Source organism: Chelonoidis abingdonii, chromosome 10, assembly GCF_003597395.2.
Source record: "Chelonoidis abingdonii isolate Lonesome George chromosome 10, CheloAbing_2.0, whole genome shotgun sequence".
Taxonomy (NCBI): Eukaryota; Metazoa; Chordata; order Testudines; family Testudinidae; genus Chelonoidis; species Chelonoidis abingdonii.
Window position 1 is genome coordinate 10,630,409 of NC_133778.1, and position 22,998 is coordinate 10,653,406.

The 22,998-nt window shown below is 45.0% G+C and overlaps 1 protein-coding gene and 1 pseudogene across 1 annotated transcript; both read right to left on the minus strand.

The window, feature by feature from the left end:
- Window positions 1–2,397, minus strand: part of LOC142047350 (interferon lambda-3-like) — a 3,398-nt pseudogene extending 1,001 nt beyond the window's left edge.
- A 15,910-nt stretch (window positions 2,398–18,307) lies between these two features.
- LOC116839414 (interferon lambda-3-like) lies at window positions 18,308–22,998 on the minus strand. Its single transcript, XM_075069817.1, has 6 exons — window positions 22,989–22,998; window positions 22,458–22,618; window positions 21,271–21,348; window positions 20,438–20,581; window positions 19,563–19,643; window positions 18,308–18,434 (listed from the first exon to the last, which is right to left on the minus strand). The coding sequence occupies exons 1-6, from the start codon at window positions 22,996–22,998 to the stop codon at window positions 18,336–18,338; spliced, it is 573 nt and encodes a 190-aa protein (XP_074925918.1). The 3' UTR covers window positions 18,308–18,335.

Sequence of the window (22,998 nt, forward strand, 5' to 3'; positions counted from 1 at the left end):
GGACATAGTCCTAGACGGCTAGCCTTGTGGCGTAGCATATAACCACTTCTGCTTTACAGTGTCTATATACGGATGGACAACAAAGCAAGAAGCCACATGCAAGTATTTGCTGATGCATAGGACAAAGGGCAGCTCTATTGGAAAATATAGAGGTTTCCTCAAAAGAGATCACATTTGGCATTGAAAGAAATCTGGCACTGAATACTCACGCAGTCCCTCAGCGTCCCCCCCTGATCTGCGTCAGAGATTTCTGGTGGCCTTGAGAGCAACCTTGGAGGACAGACTGGGTCCTCAACATTTCTCCCAGCATGTTAGTGGTTAAAGTCTAGCTCCTTCTCTACCAAGGAATGACTATCTGCACCTGGGAAGAAACTTGGTAGGTAAGAGAGTGTCTAATTGGGAGAAAGATGCACAGCTATGCAGAACAGGAACAAGAAATTCCCATGCGTAGGGGCGGGGGTTAGAAAAACTAATTAGGAGAAATCTCCTGTTTTCAAAAACACAAGCTACTCAAGGCTTTCTGATTTGTCAATAAATAGAATTACTGAAATCAACTCTACTCCTGACTGGAAAACACTCATCTCCACACATCTTCTCTTGACATCATTTAATAGCAGTGAGAGACGGATCACTGAACTGAAGGTGAGGGTGACCCTTATAATTACACTGAAGGAAAGAGCCACAGCCAGATCTGACATGCTCCTGACGTAAATCAGTGACTACAAAAATCAAATGGTCCCAAAGTGCCATGTGTGAGATTTAGCACAAGCACTAAAGTCTGATCACGACTAAGTGAAGATGCAAGAATTCAGTGAGAAAGGGACACATGTTAGGAAAGAACGGCAATCTGCTAGAAGCAAGTGTGTGATAACCAGCATGGCCGAGGGGCAGCAGGAGAGGTTTGGCAAGGGAGCCTTATTCCCTGCAAGGGGAGGAAGGTATTCTATAGATAACCAGAGCAACCTGAAGCCATCTCAGAAGCACCAGCAGTCAGTCAGTGATAAAATAACCCGCCCTGCTTCAGGTACGAACATGTGGAGTTGGTAGTAGAGAGCAGTTTGAAGGGAGTTAGGAGAAGAGGAACAATTTTGGAAGAGATGACAAAAGGAAGTTTGAGGAGTGCTGCGGTGGGGCTGAGAAATCCACCAAAGGAACCCCTATGGTAAGGGCAACGACTGCTTGTTGTAGAAGAGGGCAAGAAGCCCTTCATCGAAGCTAAAGGCAGGAGAGGGAAGTAGCCCAGGGGAAGGAACCGCTAGTTCAAGTGGTTCACCACAAACCTCAGGGCCCTTGGGTTGGGACCTGGAGAAGAGGGCAGGCCCAGGTCTCTCCCTCTCCACTCCCCTCCTCAAGGACACTAGTGGGGTAATTAAAATACCGGTTCAGAGGCAAGCAATGGTGCCCTAAACCTTCCCCAAAGAGGAGAAAGCATGAGACCCAGCATAACAGTACTGGCAATTTGCCACACGTGGTTCTCAAACTTTTCTACTGGTGACCCCTTTCATATAGCAAGCCTGAGTGCAACCCCCCTTATAAATTAAAAACCCCTTTAAAATATATTTAACACCATTATGAATGCTGGCTGCAAGTCAGGATTTGGGATGGAGACTGACAGCTCACAACCCTCCATATAATAACGTTATGGCCCCCTGAGGGGTCCCAACCCCCAGTTTAAGAACCCCTGTGCTGGAATGTGACCTTCTTGTACCCCTTGGCTGAGATTTTTCGTACCGACAGCTCTTTGACTTCCCAGTTCCGGTGGAAAATCCTGGTGCTGCATTTTTGGTCTGACAACAGCATCATGTCGTCTTGGAGGCAGAAGGAAAGAACAGATCACCCATATTTATGTAGGAGCAGGAACAAACTGTATTAGTTCTTCCCTCAGTTCTCTCCACACAATCCCAGTGGTGATGCAGGGAGACGAGATGCTGACATCAGATGTCTCTTATCCCTTGTGAATACCAGCCCTCAAGGTACATGCGTGACCAAGTTTAAACTGTGCTTTGTCATTCTCCAGTGAGGAAAGGACCTTGGTTCAGCAGGCGCTGTTCTAGAGCCCTGGTGCTTGCCAGCAGGGTGCTCGATATGGCAGAAAAGTAAAACCAAACCCTTCTTGGTAGTTGGTTTTGAGCTTCTTCCCTGAGTCCAGAGGGACATGCAGAGAGGGCTGCTGTTCAGATGACAGCCTAGGGCTCACAGTGCTCTTATTGCCCAGTGTGTGTTCTTCACACTTACAAATTTGTCCTTGGCTTTCTTGAAGGCCTCCAGTTCCCGAGGTGGCAGGGACTTGTATTTTGCGAGGTGGCATTTTGTCCTCTCAGCGCCTGTGGGAAAGGCCTCTGTTGTCATCATCCAGATGGCCAGAGCAAAGAGAACTTTGTAGCTTACGTTCACCATTTTCCCTACCGGAGACAGAAAGGGAGAGATACATCACTGCCATGCCAGGCTGCAAGGCTTACCAGCCGGTGAGTTGGACTGTGTCTCATAAGCTAGGCGTGCACTAGAGACAAACCTACCTCTAAGTTTTCCTTTTATTGTTTCCTAAAAAATTGTTAAATCTACTGCAGGAGGCAGCTGGTGACACAGAATCAGTGAAATGCCCAGCTCTGATCTGTGGCTTCCTATAGAGGACTGGGAAGGAAAACAATTATTGCCATTTCTCAAGCCTTCCTCAGGTCAACCAGTTCATTTCATTGGTTGTGAAATGAAATAGCTGACGAACGTGATGTTGTCTTTTTTCTTACACTAACTTGTTGACATTCAGCAGAATTATCTGTTCTTTTCAGACTACCCTGCAGACTTCAGCTGTTGTAAATACTTGCACACGATGTCAAACAATAAAGTAGCTAGTAGGTGCAGCAGGGTACATCATCCTATAGCATTTGTTACAGATTTACCTTGCTTCTTTTAGCACAGCAAAGTGTGAACTAATCCCAATGTTATGCTACTTGGCAATTAATTCTGACAAAGAATTTTCAGGCTACTGACTGTTGTGTCTGTTTGCAATTTGCTAGTCATTGTATATTTTGTTGCTGGTCTCCTAAGTCACAGGGTGTTGTTTCTGCTCCATAATTTGACGACAACTATTTTTAGTCCCTGCACAGTTTTGTATGAAATATCATTTGTGAAAGTTTTGGGAGTAGGCAAACACTTTTTGCAAGTACCCAACAATTCTCCAGATATAAAACTAAAACACCATACAGATCATAGCAACTTGAACTCTGATTTTCTCCAGGAAAATATTCATGAATCAGAGGGGTTTTGTTTAAATATTCAGCCATTAATAACACATTACAGGTGTAATGCACTTTGCTTGTGCAACATTCATTCCTTGCTGTCTACCATAGAGCACAATATAATCACTCAGTAAAGAGAAATCGTGTAGCAAGGAGAGGCTCCAGACTAGTCACCCTTACCGTGGTGTGTATTTGCTGGGATGTTGCTTTAGTTGCCTCTTGGGTCTCAGGGCTGCTTTGCCTCTCTCTTGGCTCTGAATGTGGTTTTTCTTCTCCATGGCTCTTGCTTTTATACCCAAAGGCTTTTTCTGGTTCAGAAAAACATGAAAGTTCATTTTGCTTTAATCTAGGGCAGAAAACCCCAGCTCTGCTGTCACCCAGCAAAGAGCAGCAAAGTGTTTGGAAAGGGAAAGCAAAAGTGAGGCAGTTATCACACCTGAGCTCAGAGCCCTGAGGGATTTCCAGGAGATGAAAACACTGATATCACAAGTGAATTATGCAAGTGTTCCCTGCCTAGAGTAGGTATGTATGTAGACTTGGCTTTTGCTGAATTGCAAAGCCAGAAGAATCTCAGCCACTTTTGGTTTTTTAACTTCCTCTTCCTTGCAGATACAGCCTTGAAAATGTAAAGTGATCAGGAGGGTTGGAACCTTCTCACCAATCTCCTACAGATCACAGGTTACTCACAGCAAACCAGCGCTGGCCTTTGATGTCTAGATACACTGTAGAGGTGCACTGAAGACTACAGTTAAGGCCAACATGCAGGAATTTCAAGCTGGGTGGGTATACATTTGTCTATCCCATTTGTTTTACTTTTCGCCACAAAGCCAAGAATATATGGTCTCCATGGAGGTCTTCTGTACTCTAACATTACCAGTTAGCTGCAGTAGCATTTATTCCACTCGTGCACAGAGGCCCCAGTCAAGATCAGGGCCTTATTATGTAAGCATCGTACACATAAAAATACAGGCAGTCCCCTATATACGTTTACAGTCTAAATGGGACCTTGGCACAATGGGGTTGTACTACGTGTGTTATGATCCATTTCCTGTCTTTTGGAAGTATTCAATGGCTGTTGTCTCCTTGCCTCTGTCAAGGCTGAGCTCCATTATTCAGACAGACTCTGAGGAATACAGCCAGACAACGTTTAAAGTAACAGATCTCATGCTCCCTTTTCTCATTTAGAGACCCGAATGGGTCGTGTTTAAAATAACAAAGCAACGCTACATAAAAATTAATTTTTTAAAAGTTATTTTCCCTTTGCTTACCTGCTAGTACATAGAATGTTACTGCTTTGAAGGGTCAACCAGGCCTGACTTTTTTAATTGATGCAATTATACCACTGCAACGAAGTGTGGATGCAGTTATCTCAGCATAACAATAGTGGTATCAGGCACTGTTATGTCTCTTCCTGTACAGGCAGAGCTATTGCTGGTAAAAAGCATCTGCATTCTTTTAGGGGGGCTGAGGGGGATAGTAAAGGAAGTTGTACGGTTTAACCATACCGATATAATACCACTATATTTAAAGCAGTACAACCTACTAGTTGTGAAAAAAACTTTGATTTCACGGGCTTGCATTTGACTAGAGCAAAGGGCTCTAGAAACATGAAAAATGCAGCTTGCTCATTTCTAGGAAACAGAAACTCTTGAATGACTACACTCAGGTTTTGGAAGGCAGAAAAACCCTTTGATTCACCTTTGAAGTCTGCCAGTACTTACTCACACAAAACACGCATTAACTTCAGTAGTATTCATCCTACGAAAGCACTGCAGACCCAAAGCTTCCCATGCCCAAGTCTCTGTATACTCTCTCAATAGTGGGATTGGATGATTTTGTAAACTAACAATTTGTTACGAAGATTTCACTCCCTTCCACTTGCTGGCCTGTAAGTTTCATTGCCTTTCCAGCAACTTCCTTTTATTAGACCTGATTCCTGTTCACCTTCTATGCATTATTTTCTCTCTGCTGACAGGTTCTGTTAAGCATAACCAGGTCACTGGCAGGCGTAGTTAGCAGTTATGTTGACACAGGTGTTTAAATTCCTGGTGCTACATGTGCCACTGTAGGATGTGCATGATCTGCGCACAATGTTTCTAATGAATAAAAGGAAATGTGTGTGTATTTGTGCTGCTTGCCATGTGGAAAGCAAACCAGAACATGCATTAGTTCAGGGCTTCTTATTCAGAGTAACAGAAAAATACACAACTATATGGAAACAATTCTTAGCCCAAATCATTGAAAGATAACTGGGTTCAGTGAGTGGGACCCTTCAGGTAGCTGACAAAAGACAGATGTTTCCTGATGTATGAAAAGCGGCTTTCTGACACCACTAAAGTAAACGGTATGGGACACTATTAGCAGACCATACACTACACTGAATCAAATTCTACTGCATGTATCAACGCAGGACTCTGTGACACATGCCTTGCTAAGATAAGGTTAGGAGCAAAAGTGAAACTGGTTGAGTTACATCACCATATTGCTTCCGAACTCCAGCTACGCAGGCGACCTATTCAAAAAAGAGAAATGGATTAATGGTATTGAAGAGGTGAAATGTCCAAAAGAAATTTTTAACCCATTTGAATGCAGCTATTTCACAAGAGTTTTTAGAAGAGCTTTTCAGGTGTGTTGTTTAATTATTCAGGATTGTTAGTTGCCTGTTGTGGCCATGATAGTTAGAAGCAACGGCAATAATAGTGCCTAGGTCTCATCTAGCAGTTTCAGCTTTCGATCTCAAAGCGCAATACGAAAGGTCGGTATCATCGCCGTGTTACAGATGGGAAACTGAGGTCTAGGGAGGGAATTGATGTAGCCAGAGTTGCGCAGAAACTCACAGCGGAGCTGGGAATTAACCCACACCTCCTGCGTGCTACGTCAGTTCCCTAGCCACTAGGTGACACATGGCAGAAGTCTGCAGCTGTATAGGAAAGGAGCGGGGGCGGAGAACACTTCCATTGTAAGGTCACTATAGAACCCTAATACTTTCCATTCAGGGAAAAATTCTGCTCATCTTATGTAAGTCACATCGAAGTCTAGTTGTATGCGTCAGGAGAACAGGATCTGACCCTAAGTCTGGAAAGCATGTTTGCTAGAAAGCCATTACAGGACTCTAAGGGCTTTGCAGCAGAAAGACAGAAAGCTGACAAGGATAATGCAGGCACCCCTAACACTCAGATCATAATGCCTCTATATAAATCCATGGTACACCCATATCTTGAATACTGCATGCAGATCTGGTCACCACATCTCTAAAAGATATATTGGAACTGGAAAAAGTACAGAAGAGGGCAACAAAAATGATTAGGGATGTGGAATAACTTCCATCGAGGAGAAATTAAAGAGGCTGGGACTTTTCAGCTTGGAAAAGAGATGACTAAGGGGGATGCGATAGAGGTCTATAAAATCATGACTGGTGTGGAGAAAGTAGAAAAGAAGCGTTATTTACTCCTTCTCATAACACAAAAACTAGGGGTCACCAAGTGAAATTAATAGCTAACAGGTTTAAAACAAACCAAAGGAAGTATTTTTCTCACACAATGCACAGTCAACCTGTGGAACTCTTTGCCAGAGGATGTTGTGAAAGCCAAGACTATAATAGAGTTTAAAAAAAAAAAACAAACTAGACAAGTTCATAAAGGAAAGATCCAGCAATGGCATTTAGCCAGGATGGGCAGGCAGTGTCCCTAGCCTCTGTTTGCCAGAAGCTGAGAATGGGTGACCTGGGACAAATCACTTGATGATCACCTGTTCCATTCATTCCCTCTGATGCACCTGGCATTGGCCACAGTCGGAAGACAGGATACTGGGCTAGATGGACCTTTGGTCTGACCTAGTCTGGCTGTTCTTCTTATGTTCTTAACACAGGAAATAAATGACCTGAGCATTGTTCAGTGTCTGTACTGCTCTAGTGGAAAGTGGTCCCGGTCCACTGTCAGAGCCAGGTCATGGGCAGCCAGACCTAGTGGTCAGAGCCAAGCAATAATAATTGTATCTCTGACTTCAGTGAGAGCTGGAGCAGCCCCTAAATTAGGAGACTGTCTGCTCAAGAACTAGAAGGGCAAGTTGATGGAAAATGATAGGCTGGGTGGGCAATGAACAAAGTGTTGTGCAGATAACTAGGAGGAAGAATACATAAATAATTAACTATGCAAGGTGCTAGGCGGAGTTACTGTAAATGGATGAGATTTCTCTGTGTACATTTCACTGACCTTGATCTCCTTATCTGCATGCATAGCAATGCATCTTCTCACATGTGCAGGCAAAACCAAGATTAGCTGGGGAATGTTCGGTGAGTTGGAGTTCTCCTTGTCAGAAAGAGAAGATGGAAACAATCAAAGTCATCTTTCATGTCTGACTACAAACACACTGGAAGTAAAGCCAAGACAAAGTAAAAGCAGAAGTCCAAATTTCTCTTCTAGGTCATGCATTTGTTAATAGTTGGCTGTGTTGCTAAGAAACAGCTGAAATGAGTGACTTTCATCTCCTGGCTGATTTCCATGATTAGGACTCAGCATCTCATCAGCAAGGCTCTGAACTCACAGTCTCTGTTGCATTGTAGTTGATCGGGCTGTATAGTCTCTCGAGGACAGTTTTGAGTTCTAATTTTCTTATTAACTAGAAGCTGCAGTTAATTCATTGTATCAAGATCAAAATATAACACCACACCAGAGTTTCAAAGCAAAGTCCTTTTCACAGCACTATTATGTCTGTTACTTCCCGGAGTCACACATTTTCCCTTATCTTGGGTCAAATGCTGGTTGTTTTTACACACGATGCAGGGGCAGCCAGGAAAGCCTCTCCGAGATCCCTGGAGAGGCCCATAGAGAGCCTGTGTTGACTGTGTGGATTTTAGTTGGGCCACCATAGCTCTGCCCCTGTGGGGACCACACTAAAATGCAAAGCAGTCAGTGCTCCATAAGCCTCCATTTGGATCTGAGAGAGGCCATCTCGCACAGAATCACTATGGGAGCCTGCTCAACTGAGATCCAGCCCATCTTCCAGCACCTACAAGGCCTCCCCCACTCTGGGGATCACTCTTCTTCCTGGATGATGTAATGTACACAACTGGCTGGGAGAATTTGGGACAAAATACAGTTGCGAAAGTTACTCTCAGGAACTGCTGCTGGTGTTTGAGACTTCTGCTTCTTTTGTTGACTGTGCAGGAGGGGAGCTGTTATTCCTGTTCAGCCATCAGGAGGCAGAAAATGTTCTCCATCCTTTCCATTTACTAGGAGTAGGAGCCCCACCAGATACCCAAGGCCCAATCCTTGGCCCGCATTCTCCACCACATGGAAGCTGCTGGGCTCCCACTTGCCAAGAAAGCATCAATATCATCCCAGGATTGGTTTCAGGCCCTTGCCTCAGGGCATAATGTATTGGCTAACCAGAAGTGTTGTCAAAAGTGTCAGCACAAAGTAGATTCTCAGCCCAACATGGGCTACAGTTCCCAGAGACAGCCCCCTCACCCCGAGCCTTGGACTCCTACAAGAGTCAGACAGACTTGCTTTCCCTTGCTCCTGCAGTCAAGTAATCTGCAGTTCTTGCTGGTCCTTTCAAGGACCAAGTGGTCTTCTGACCCTCAGCCTTACCAGTGAGGCAGGTAATTAGTCACAGGTGGGGACCATCTCCCCTAGAGGGGCCAAGCCCCATGTGATAGGGTAATAAGGAATGAAAGTTTTCACAGACAAGTATTTAGTCACCTTTTCCTCCTACAAAGTCACTGGGCCCTGCTATGCAAGAATCACAAACCTGCATGTATTGTCTTTGAGGAAAGCACATTCAGAAATGCCCTGAAGATGCTGACGGAATAACACTTTACCATTTCCAGTAATGAAGTCTTCTGGAGAACATTAGGCACTTAGGAATATGCCAGGGGAAAGGGTACATGATCTACAAAACAGTAGATTTTTAAGCATCTTTTTGGGAGTCAGTACACTCACTTTTCACTGTTCTCAAAACTGCAAGCAACTTCCTCACCTTAATTTCTGGAAATGAAGGTGGTATCTCTGAACCTACAGCTCATGAAAGAGGCCTCCAGAGAACAGGGAGAGTTATCATTTACACAAGTTTCACTCTAAAGAAAACTAGAGACTGTAGATATAATTCATTATTTGAACAACAGATTTTCCAAGCCCACATTAATGTATTTTGTGCATAAATAGGTCACTCTGATTTGTTGGATATTTTGTTTGTTTTAGGTGAAGGATTTTGCATTCAAAAGGGCTTATGTGATTTTGGAGTGTGCGTCTCGTTTTCAAAAACATCTTAAGGCCCAGATGGAAATCAGTGGGGGTTACGTGTCCACACACCTTTCAGGATATGGGCTTTGAGGGTCTATGTTCCCCTGAGAGTCAATTGGACTTAGGCTCCTTGGTCCTTTAGGTGCTTTTATCCCTGGTGTTTGTGAGCACATTCAAAGATCAGCTGGGCATCACTGGCACTGAAATGGGGCAGGTATAAATGCCAGCCCTCAGGTTTCTCATTGTCTGATTCACAGGCACAATCAAGGAATTAGACCTCCCGCTGCTAGTAACTACTTGTACAAAAGTGGAGATGATTTATAATAAAAAATCCATATTATCAGTGATTTTCCTCAAAAATAGTCATTCATTTTTCAGATTAAAATTTGCTTTAACAGCAGTAAACTTAAATTACAACTGAGTTAATTCAAATCTAGCATATCCTCCAAATATTCTATTTAATTAAGAGCAGTGAAATGTTGACAGCATGTACCCTAGCTATTGATTTATAACATAGAATGAGCCATTAGTCTCCTTGTGTCCCAATTTCATTAAATACCTAGTACACTAGCTAACGTAAAGAGTAACTGTTTGGCACAGCGATACATGTGATTATTATAAATGCTGTAGTAACTCAGATTGTTATGGAGTGGTTAATTCTGAGCTAAAATATTGGCAAGGGCCTATGGCAATAATGAATCAATATTGTGTCCCACAAAGGGAAAATTCTATTAGCAAATCCATATAGTAATAATCATGTTAAGCTTCATTCTGAAGATACAGTAATTCTGTGAGAAAAGAGTGAGGCAGATTCACTGGTCCGCACCAGCTGCTCACACAGCACAAGGCATCAGTAACCCCAGTTAAACTGCCTGGGTAAGTAGCCGAGTTCATGGCTGCTTTGAGTCACTGGAGTGGACCCAAGCAGCTAGAAAGTACCAGTGGATCTGACCCAGTTTAATTTAATTACGTGGGCCCAGCTCCTTAAAAGTATTCAAGCTCCAAATACCATTGGGAGTTAGGCACCCAAATATCTTTGAGGAGCTGGGCTCTGGATACTCTTATTTCAGCCACTAGACATATTTTACCTTACATGAAACAAATCTGGAATGGATAATTGCTATGGCTGACTAGAAGGGCTAGATTAATAGTATGTGACACACATGTATTTTTGGCTTTAACATACCAGTAATGCAGCCTTAGCCAATGCAATGGGTGGAACTGATTCTGGAGTGGTGCTTTACACACATTACCACTTTCCCTTTAAAAGGGATACTGGTACGGTGTTTAAAAGTTATGAGTCAAGCCTTGGAAAAAAAAAAAAAAAAAATCACCAGACTGGCTTAAAAATCATGAGATTAAATGTTGGGTTGGCTTTGGCAAGAGAGGGGGAAAACACTGTGTGCTAATACAATAACTGCCATTTTGTCCACCACACCCAGGATTGAACCAAGTCCCCTAGAGACAAAAGCATGAGCTGATACAGTTTGAGCTAAAAAGGCATGCGTCCTTAGCTGCAGCTGTAACAGACCCATGTCCTCTGGATCGGGGACGTGTATCACACACTCACCATGTGCCAACCAACACTGATATTTCGCTCTGGGAGCAGATTCTCAGTTCCATTCCAGCTGCTTTACCTACTTTGGTAGCACAAAGCTTGCTGCAGAGCTGTCATAACTGCTAACCTGGAATTTCCCTAGCAGTTTTGGAGGGGACGCAGATGCAGTAGTGGCTCTGTGCCTCCCTCCTACCTATTTTGGCCCTCGGTGTAGGAGGTATGGTCAAGAAAGAAGAGGCTTTGGAACAGGCATCATGGGTCTCTGGGGTTTTTTTTGGGGGGGGGTGGTTGGGTGGGAGGAGCTACTGACAAAGGTTACATAGTGTAACAAAGTTTCCTCTCACCTTGGTGGGTCCTGTGCTTATTGGCAGATTTGCTCACCTCAGTGGGTCTCCCCTCTGGTGGAACCCACAGTCTGGGTCAACTCCTCCTGTGTTGATCAGGAGGTTTGGAGGGAACCCAGACCGCACCCTCTACTCCAGGTTCCAGCCCAGGGCCTGTGGATTGCAGCTGTCTATAGTACCTCCTGTAACAGCTGCATGACAGCTACAACTTCTCTGGGCTTACTTCCCCATGGCCTCCTCCAAACACCTTCTTTATCCTCACCACAAGACCTTCCTCCTGGTGTCTGATAACGCTTGTACTCCTCAATCCTCTCAAGCAGTTCACTCTCAGCTCCTTGCACCTCTTGCTCCCCAGTTCCTCACACACAAATCTCACTGACTAACTGGGAGGTTTTAACTAGTTCCAGCCATCCCTTGGATTGGCTTCAGGTGGCCCAATCAATGTAGCTTATCTCCACTGTCTTCTAGAAAGATCTTAATTGGCCCCAAGTGTCTGATTAACCTGGAGCAACTACCATTTGGTTACCAGATACTAGGGATTTGGTTAGCCTGCAAGCTACAATACCTGTTCTTACTACTTTACGTAGCCATCTGGCCTTGCACCATCACAATAGTGATGTCATTACTAGAAGAAATGACTTCCAGCAGTAAAATCAGTGAAAGCCTCTTAATTGAATTGCAATGATGCGTGTGGTGGGACAGATCCTAGATTTTGGTTTAGTCAGGATATCCAGCTCAGTTCCGTGTGTATCAACAGTAGAGAAGAAGATGGAAATCTGCAGATACTGCTGCTTCCACTGTCTAGGGTGAGTTGCACTGGAAGTCTGTAATAATGGAGAAGTATCTTACCACATCCACTGGCACGACAGGGGTGAGGAGTGGAAGGCTCTACTTTTGAACATCCATAGGCTGGATCATAATTGCACACAGGGAAGCCATCTCAAATAAACGCAAAGAAATCTGTATTACTGAACGAAAAACAACAAGGAGTACTGGTAAAAGGACCTAAAGACTGACAGGATTATTGGGCAGAAAGCTGCCCGTGGGTAAAAACCGGTCCACAGCACTGCAGATGCACTGAACTTGGACACTAGTATTATTAGTAGTTTAGAACTTGTACTACGGCTCACATCTGCTGAGGAGTTTGGGTATAATAAATCGAAGTTCGTCTTTGTTATAAATTGAGTGAGGAGATCTCACGGGGGAATATTCACCTTAAGGCTGCATTCTCAGTGGCCTGAATATCCTTCAGTAGAGATGTTAAATAGGAATACTATAGCTGTCTATTTTCTTATTTTACTCCTGAGAATCAGGATTGGTAACAGGGCAGCAATCACAAGCAAGTGCATCAAAGACAAGTTTGGATCTTCCATGTGTGTATAAGGGCAATTCAACAGGCTCATTTGAAAAATAAAAACAAGACCAGCCAGCTAGTAAAGTAACTTGGTACTTAGCTTGGGAAAAATACGCAAAAATTTCATTAAAACATTTGTTGAAATTTAAACACATTTTATACACTGGGGTGCTGTTCACACTGGCCTGTGTGTTTGCTCCAAAACACGGGTGGAATTGAGCTAATGTTAAGAGCATAAAGTGATCAGTAGGAATTGCAACATGTTATAGCGTCAACACACTTTGCGGTTTTTGAAATGAGTGAACATAAATTTACTTTCTGAGAGGGTCTGCAGAAAAAGGGACCTAAGAGGTGACAGGGACGAGGAAACCTGTAATATGAGTTCAAAGTGTGTCCTTGTTGCCAAGAGCTAATGGGCTCATTTTGGCTGTAATAAAAATTAGGTGGGGCATTGCCAGCTTGATGAAGGGACGTGATCATTTCCTACTCTATCTGACAGTGGTGAGGCTCATCTGGAGTAACTGTTCCAGTTTGGAGCCCCACAGACAAGAATGGATGTGAGAAATGAAAAGAGTCACAGCTGGAAGGGCATAGAAAACTATTAGGGGCGGGAGTCATCATGCTACTTATGAGGAGATGCTAGAGGGAACTGGGAATTGTTGTAGTCTGCAGAAGAAAAATGAGTGGATTTGATAGCTGCTTTTCAGGACTACTGCTGAAAGGGGTCAAAGGAATGGATCTACCACATGTTAAACTGTTCTCAGTGGTACCAGATGACAGAACAAGGAGTAATGGTCTTAAGTTGCAGTGGGGCAGATTTAGGTTGGATATTAAGAAAAGCTTTTTCACTAGGAGAGCGGTGAAGCACTGGAATGCGTTACCTAGGGAGGTGGTGGAATCTCCTTCCTCAGAGGCTTTTAAGGTCAGGCTTGACAAAGCACTGGCTGGGATGATTTAGTTGGGAATTGGTCCTGCTTTGAGCAGGGGGTTGGACTAGATGACCGGCTGAGGTCCCTTCCAACCCTGATATTCTATGATTCTCTGACATCTGGTTTCATAAATTATGCTCATCTACTCAAGGATAGAAATGCTATCATATCACATGACTTATGGCCTGTGGGGTGACCTTAGGCAAGTCACTTTGCTGCTCTGTGCCTCAGTTTCCCCAGCTGTAAGATGTGGATAATGATACTACTGACCTTTGTGAAGCATGTTAAGTTTTACTGGTGAAAAACACTATATAACAGCTAGATATTATTATTATGAAGCCACTGAGTTTCAGGTCTGATGGCTCAAATGTAATGTTTTGTTGACTAATAAGCCATAGGGTAAACAAAAAGATGTTGAATGTTTTCCTAAGCAATATTCTCAAGTGTGTTTGTTATTGGTTTGCAGGAATTTTGCAAACAGAAATAGAGGCAAAATTCCCTGGCTGTGAATTACTCACTCAGCTCTACTTGTTAAGAGAAGAAATCACATTTGTAAACATTAGCTGCAGAACACTCTGGATGGGGTGTTCACTCCATAGACCTCTACACAAACAGAAGAACTGCATGCAGCCAGCCCCACAAGGAGCATTTTTCTGTTTAACCTCACAGGAGAGCCAGCTCAATATTGCTGGTCAGAGCAAACAGGACCCCAGAGGTAACATGGAGCACACACATCCCTCACCAGCTCCCTTCCTTTCCTACTGATGGCATGTGATGCTCAGCTCAACACTTACCTGCAGCTCAGCTCCAAAGCAACCAGTGCACCATGGCTACAGGCAAGGAATATGTTCAGATGCTTTTGATTTCCTTCAGCCTGCGGGCAGGCTTGTGAGCTACCAACCAATGACCCAGTTCCATAATTCTCCTAGCAGTGGTCCCTTTACCATATGCATAGTAGTACTGTCGCCCTAGAATGCATGATATAGGATAAGGCTCAGCATAAATTCTTATAGCACAGGGGTGGGTAAACTTTTTGGCCCAAGGGCCACATCAGTGTGCTAAACTGTATGAAGGGCCAGGTAGGGAAGGCTGTGCCTCCCCAAACAGCCTGGCTCCCCACCCCCTATCTGACCCCTCCCACTTTCCCTTCCCTGACTGCCCCCCTCAGACTCCTCCACCCATCCAACCCCCATGGTCCCTGTCCCCTGACTACCCCCCAGGACTCCTTTCCCCATATCCAGACCCCCAGCCGTCTTACCATGCCACTCAGAGCAGCATGTCTGGAGCTGCGCCTCCCGGAGCCAGCCATGCTGCTGAGCTGCCTGGCATGAGTGCGCAGCCCCGCCACCCAGAGTGCTGCCTGGCAGTGGCGTGGCTGCAGGGGAGGAGGGACAGCGGGGGAGGGGCTGGGGGCTAGCCTTCTCAGCCAGGAGCTCAGGGGCTGGGCAGGACAGTCCCACAGGCCAGATGTGGCCCGTGGGCCGTAGTTTGCCCACCTCTGTTATAGCAGAAGGGAAGTAATGTAAGCCACCCCCCTGTGAGTGCAATGAACCTGTGGCCAATGGGGTGGGGGAGGGCTCCCTGCGTCCAGAGTATGGAGCTGAATTGTGACAAGGAGCTGGTGGGTTGTGCTAGGGCCAGAGCTGCTTTGGAAAGGCCCAGTCAGCTCCAAGGGCCATGCTCTCAGCCCATCTAGGCTGATGTGGCTTCATCTCAGCAGGAGGATACGCATGTTTCATGGGGCGGGGGGCAGGGAGAGGAGGAGGGCGGCGTTCCTCTCCCAAATCCTTAGCACTTGATGCAGCAGCTTCCTCCACTGCACTCAGGAGTCCCCTGCCTCACACCCAGCTCCCTTCCCCCGAGCCAGACTTCACCCCTCTTCCCTGCTCCCGATAACGTCCTGAGCCCCTCTCCCATCCCTCTTAACTTAGCTTCTCATAAGCCAAGATGGCCACCATTTTCAACTCCCCACCAGGCTCCAGAACCTGACTCTGTGACCCCCACGGCTCCACCCCCCACACTGCCCCCAGGTCCCCACACCCCTGCCTCTGTGACGCCCCTTACCTCCAACCCCCACACTACCCCCAGGGCCTCACTCCCCCAGCCTCTGTGACGCCCCTTACCTCCAACCCCCACACTGCCCCCGGGGCCTCACTCCCCCAGCCTCTGTGACACCCCTTACCTCCAACCCCCACACTGCCCCCGGGGCCCCACTCCCCCAGCCTCTGTGACACCCCTCTGCCTCCAGCACCCCCAGGGCCCCACCCATACTTTGCACCTGTGAACCCCCCGCCTCCAACCTGCACACTCCCTTCAGGGCTCACATCCGCTGCCTCTATGACACCCTCATCTCCAACCCCCCAGGGCCCCACACCCTTTATCTTTGTAATACTCTTGCCTCCAACCCTCACGCTTCCCCACGCCCCCTACCACAGTTAGACTCTCACCTCCAACCCTCGCCCCCAGGGCCCCACATATCCGGTCTTTGTGACCCACCTTCCTTCCTTCAACCCCCACTGCCCCCCAGGGCCTCACACACCCTGCCCTCCTCCCCCAACTCTCACAGATCATTCACCTGGTTATGTCCGATGAAATGGGTATTCACTCACAAAAGCTCATGCTCCAATACATCTGTTAGTCTACAAGGTGCCACAGGACTCTTTGTCACTTTTTACAGATCCAAACTAACACGGCTACCCTTCTGATGCTGGTTGCCACTGATCACCCCTGAGGAAATCTGCATCAACCAATCCCTTATGTGAAGTTTCCCCATCTGTTTCCTGCTGACCTGTTAATGTTCAGCTAATAGCTCACCCCAGTCAGGGGACCAGGGCCTCTCCCTTCCCTCCTCACCCACCCCCATGGGAAGGCCATTCTCTGCACCTACCTCCTTTGTCTCCTGGGCTGCTGTTGCCAAATGGGTTTTACTCCTCCTGGCCTGGGTGATGCCGGTACCAATAACTGGGCAATACCACCACCACCTGCCTCTCCTGATGTGTTGCCAAGCCTGGAGCTCCTGCATTTGACATCCCACAGCTCGGCTCCCTCCAGAAGTGGTGGAATGAGGGGCGGTAGTAAGCATAAAATAGGACCCTTAGGTGTCTTGTTCTCAAATTCCAAATTTGCTGGACAGCCCCTTGAGACATGGGACTATCCTGGTAAAAGGCAGGTTATCTTGTAGTGCTGCCAGACCTTGTGAGTTTTTCTGAATCTTGTGATATTTGGTGTTATTCTTAAAGCTCCAGCTCCTGGAGTCAAGTGATTATGTGTGAGTCTCAGCTTTAATTTAAAATAAAAAAATATATTTCTAGGCCTTATGATTGAGGAAAATGGCTAATAAACCTGACTCCCAAAAGTCTCAATAACCAGCAGGCAATTACAAAAGAATCCATCAGGTATTATTTTTTTTTTTAAAAAAAATCTCATGATTTTAAAGGCAATCTTGTGATTTGGGGGGACCTGACTAATGATTTTTGAATTTCTGGGGTTGACAATACTGTCACTTTAAATCAAACTGGGAATATGTCCTTCAGAGCCAAAATATTTTTTGCTTTTAATTCCAGAATTTCATCCTCATGGGGAAGACAATGACACTTCACCAACATTTAGAGAGTCCAGGCTTGATCCTCTGCTTTCCTGAACTATGTAGTGTCACTTACACACATGCAAAGTGATGCAAAATGCATATAAAAAGTGCTATAGTGGGAACATACCTATAACTTTATACTTTTCATTATTTTAAGTATCTCTGTTATGTCCCCTCTCACCATCCAGTTAATCTAAGGAGTATTAATGTCTTCAATTTCTCCTCATCTGGAAGTACTTCCCTGCCTCTAATCACTTTTGCTGGTTTCTATTTTTGGAGGTGATGAGATCAGAACATACTGCAGTCAGCAAGCAGAGAATCAACCATCAATTTGTATCACTTCACTTTTTATTTTACGTCTTCCAGTTTTTTATATTAAATATGATAAAAAACAGTCCATTTGATAAATATGCACATAAATAAATGATAGATACAATAAATAACTTAAATAAAAATCAGATTTGTTTAAATAAGAATCGCATCAGATGGCTTAACATGATGTCAGCCAGTGAAACAAAAATAGATTCTCGGAATCTGTCTAATACAGCAACACATTCCATGCATCAAAATTATTATGTTTTCCAGTATCTTTCTAAGACACTAATGAAATACTCACTAGTCTGTAAATCAAAGAAACAGGTGAAAAAACTAGTCCTTTAAATTAAAATAAATAACGGCAACACTTAACGTACTATTGGCAAATAGTTTTGTGTAGCAATAAACCAACACAATAAATAATAATATCCTCCAGGGCCATATTTAATCCCACTGAAATCACTGGCCAATCTCCCATTGATTTCAGGGGGAACAGGCCCTACACTTTAGCTGCAGTTAAGGAATTGGCCTGGAACCAATCAGCTACTGGCAATTGGAGTCGGCGAGGTCTGTTCCTGGAGATCAGTTGTATGTGAATCTTTTGTTCAGAGATCATGGGTGATGGGTATCTGTGGTAAAACGCCAAGGAGGAAAGAGCATCACGCCTGGTTAAAATACAGTGTTCTGTAGGAAGGATTCAGGGTTCCCATTTGCTGGGCTCTGCAGTGTCTGATTAGATGCATGAGGTGAGACCGCGTAAAGACCTGGCTTTTAGGTGCAGGACTCCATGTAGGCTGCGCACTTCAAGTCTTCGTTCAGCAGTCGGAAGAGATTGAGGACCACAGATGCTTCCAGGCACCCTGGAGTTTCCTGGGATAGGAGAGAGGGAGTGAACACATTTGTAACAGAGAATGGCTGGCTAGCAATGGGCCAGTGAAAGCTACCGTGGGCCTGATGGAGGTGGGAGGTGCATATAAATAGGGATCACAGAGCATGCAGAAAAAGGGTGAACAGAAAAAGGGTGAACAGTGTCTACAGGGACATCTAGGAAAGATATTCTGAATTAACTGTGTGAATTTGAAATGGGTTAGTTAAATGTCATTACATCCCCGTGTAAACACCCTCATTCAAAATTAAAGTGGTCTTAATTTGGTTACTTCACTTCACTTCCAGAAATAACTTTAACTCTGAATAACAACATCCATACAGAGATTTAGTGCAGTTTAACTAATCCACTTCAAACTCACATCTCTAGTTAATTCAGATTAATTTTCCTGGATGTCTCTGTGTAGACAAGACCTTACAAACACTCTAACCTAAGGAAATACTCATTTACATGGTGCTCTAATGTGCTGTAATTCTAAGTATATAACAATGTGTGCTGTAGTCTATTACATTAACCAGTGAGTTTGATCTGGGGTAATAGTAAATTTGAAGGGTATTATCTTTGGCTATATCTGATTCCTAGGAAGGCCTAGGATTGGCAGATCTGTATGACTGAATTATCTCTGAGCCTCTTTTCCCATTTCTCAGCACAGCATCTACACCTCTTCAAAGCAAATAGCAAGTTGGTGTAAAGCTCTACCAATAGTGTGAGGGAGGGCGAATTTCAGATTCAGCAGCATTTTGCACAAATATAAATAATTGCATCAGGTATAAGGTGCAAAGCAATGAAGGATCAGACGCCACGTGAAACTCTGCTATTTGCATCCTATGGAAGGACTCAAACTGGGCCACAAGGTACTGGCTGTTTTCTGGATGCCTGGTCTGTTATAGTCTGCAGCAGATGTAATGACCCTTTCTGATATGAGAGATTTACTGGCTTTCTGAACTAATTCAGCCTCAAGACACCTAGACTGCAGAAGGCCCGGGACAATATACAGGGCACCATCCTGCACTGGCCCCATGGGAAGGGAATGGAGGGGATGATCCTGTATAGATTTGTTCCCACTAACATGTGATGAAAGTTCATCTTGTGTGTTTGCCATATGTACTCACCATCTTCTTGGCTGCGTGGAATTTTTGGAGCCAGCTAGTCAGCCTCCCGGAGCGTTGATGGTTGTCAGGCTGATGTCTGGTCTGAAAAGAAAATCAATACATGAAGCAGAGTAGAGCACATGAGTAGAGATTTCAGGAACAGTGGCTGAGCCTCCTTCCTCTTGGTACAAGCCTGAGGCACAAATTGGTTTGATTGAGTTTATCTCGTTCTTTAGACATGTGGATTCCATGTTAACCTTCTGTGTTCTATTAATAATACCAAGCATTTGTATGGTATTTTTCAACTTCAGAAGTTCTTGATGCATTAACTAAGGGCTTTACTGAGATCTGTGGGAATAGCTCTGTGTAGGGGGAGGAATGCCTTGTGCTGCCCAGAAGAGCTCTGGGAGGAACCCCACCTAATAGAAACAACATGCCCTGGAGCTGAGCGGGGTGCAGCATACTCCCCCAGTTTATGCAGCCTTCCATGGGTCTGCCTTCTCCTGGCTCCTCCCCACTTCCACTGCGATGTTCTGGGGGGCACATGGAAACAACAGTAGCTGTGCTACAGAGTACAGTGTCTGCAGTGATACCAGACTACACCCCAGGAGCCAAACGTGGGGACGTACCCACTTGCACAGTAGCAGAGCAGTTGGGCATCATCTGTCCCTACTTAGTTATCAAGTTAATTAGATTATGTATATGAGCAAGGCACACAGCAGCTACGTAATCCGGATACTTTCATTGTTATACAGGGGAGTGCAAACCAAAGTCCCCAGTTACTGGCACAAGGATTACTAGATCCTGGATCCACTTAAGAAATTAGTGCTGTTGGGAGTTCAATAGACAATTCCCAGTCCCACTGTGGCAAGAGACATTAGCAATCCAACACTCACGCAGTTCTTCAAGTCCTCTCTGATGTGCCTCAGGATTTCTAATGGCCTCCCGAGCAGCTCGGACAGATTGGGATCCCTAATGTTTTCCAGCACGTCAATAACGAGGTGCAGCTCCTCCTTTACCAGGATCACTCTGTCGTGCACCTAGGGAGAGAATGTGCAGGTAAAACTGTGTGTCCAGGGGAGTGGCAGACACAGAGATATCTATGTTCGCAGCAGGTAGGAGTGGCTTGCTGAAGGAGACTTTCCAAAGCCATGGCCAATGGGAAGAGACCTAAGGCGCAGGGGAGGTATGAATCCACTCTGCACACAGAGCCTGCTAGTCATGAACCTTTGGTCTCTGTTAGTTACACCTTCCTTCCTTGGAGTCCAACAACATTTTGTGCTTCAGATCCATCTCAAACTGTTTTTATGTTACAAAAGTCTGAAGACATATTTGGGCAGTGCAAGCATTTTTTATTTTTTATTTTTTTTTTGCTGGTGATTTGGAGAACGGTTTCTGGGGAATGGTTTCTGGATCTTCAGACAGGCTGTACATAGATGTGGATATGGTTTTAGAGAACTAAAGCATTCTCTCGTAGAAACCAAAATACAGAAACTGGGGATTTCCTGTCATACGACCCGGAGCTGTTTATGTGAGGGACGTTAACCAAGTTCAGACTGGAAATAGATGAAAAAGACAGGTGTGGATGAGTCCCTGTCCATGTTATTCTGAATCTACAAAAGGATCGCCTGCAATCAGAATCTAGCTTGGAAAGAGACAGTACTGCAACTTTGGAAAGAAGCAAGTGCTATTTTGTAACCTCATCTCTCTTGGCAGAGGTCTTGCTTACCGACAGCTCTTTGACTTCCCAGTTCCGGTGGAAAATCTTGGTGTTGCATTTTCGGTCTGATAACAGCATGATGTCCTCCTGGAGGCACAAAATGAGAACACAGGGAAATGTGTAAAGGAAGCTAAGCAGGGGAGAAAGTGTCAAATTCTGCCCTCAGTTACATCATATAACCCCACTGAGACAAGCAAAGGGGAAAAATCCTGGCAGAATTTGACTCAACACCTTGATCCCCTAACAATGCTGCTGTCCTAGAGTCCTGGCTCTTTCCAAGAAGGTGCCAAAGACAGGACAGATGACAATAACACACTCTTGTCATATTGCTTTGCTGGTTTCAGGTTATGAACTGCATTTGTGCAGGAGTTTAACTGAGAACCCGGCATCGTTTAACTCTTGACAAGGAGGATAACTTGAGCACTAAGCTGAGAGGCGCACTTCTTCAGCTTCAGCTTTAGTTAACATGGAATGTTTGCACGACTTAAATATAAGTGACTTGATCTCTCTAGTGCTGCTTGATGGCATGACATAAATTTGGAGTCCTCAGATTGTCTGTTTAAGGGACCAGACTCAGTTTCTTTGGAAGGGAAAGACCACAGATAGTGAAAACCTGGGTCTCATTCTCTAGGTTTGATGATAAGTCAGGACAGAGTTTGAACCCCTTTCAGAACTTTTTGAGATTTAAGATTAAGGACGACTGACTCTATAAGAAATCCGAGCTGGCCAGGCCCTAGCCTCCTTAGCCTGACTCGGATCAGGAACACCCACTTAGACAGATTGTCTCTTCTTTCTCTCCTAGCTCCTTTCTAATAGTAAGAATCCCATTCTTTCCCTGCTATTGTCTAATCTGTGATTCTGCCTTCGATCAGTTTCCACCTTCCTGCCCTGTCCATGACTCTCTCCACATCTATGATCCCCATTCCCCAAATATCTGAACTGTTGCTGGAGCTGAACATTCTGAGCTTTGCCCTTTCTTAACTAAGACTGGGTGAGGGATCACCAACAAAGAAGATCCAGATAGAGAGACTTCCCTCTATTTTAGCTGCAACTCTATACCCCATTTTTCCTAAGCATTTGCCTCCCACCTTATTTCAGCTGCCCATGGTAATATGCGGAGAAGGCAGCTGCTGAAACTACAGCCTAGCGCTCACATTACCATTATTGCCCTACTTGTGTGTCTTCTTTGCACTTACAAATCTGTCCTTGACATTCTTGAAGGTCTCCAGTTCCCGGGGTGGCAGGGACTTGTATTTTGAGAGGTGGCACTTCTTCATCGGAGCACCTCTGCGAAAGGCCTCTGGAGACATTGTCCATAGGGTCAAGACCAGGAGCAGTTTGCAACCCACCATTTTTCCTGTTGAATCAGAAAGGGGAATTCCACACATCACTCCATTTCCATGTTATGAGGAGTATAAACTGTACTGTTAACAGTCTGACAAAGTGGGGGAAGAAGGGGTGCAGGAAGGTGAGGGCTACAATCAAATATATACATTGGTGGGTTGACCCCAAAGATCACAGTTGAGCAAACTCAGCTCTTCCATTCACAAATGTTTTCAGATCAGGCCTCTTAATTTACAGCCCCCAGCACTAATAATAGAAACTTAACTGGCCAGATACTTAGAGGGATGGATAATGTTTGGGCCTCACTCTTCAGAGTAGATCACAGCAGATCAGTCTTGTAAGCTCAGATGCTAGACAGGAACCCCAGACTTAGTGGCACGTACCTTGGAGCAT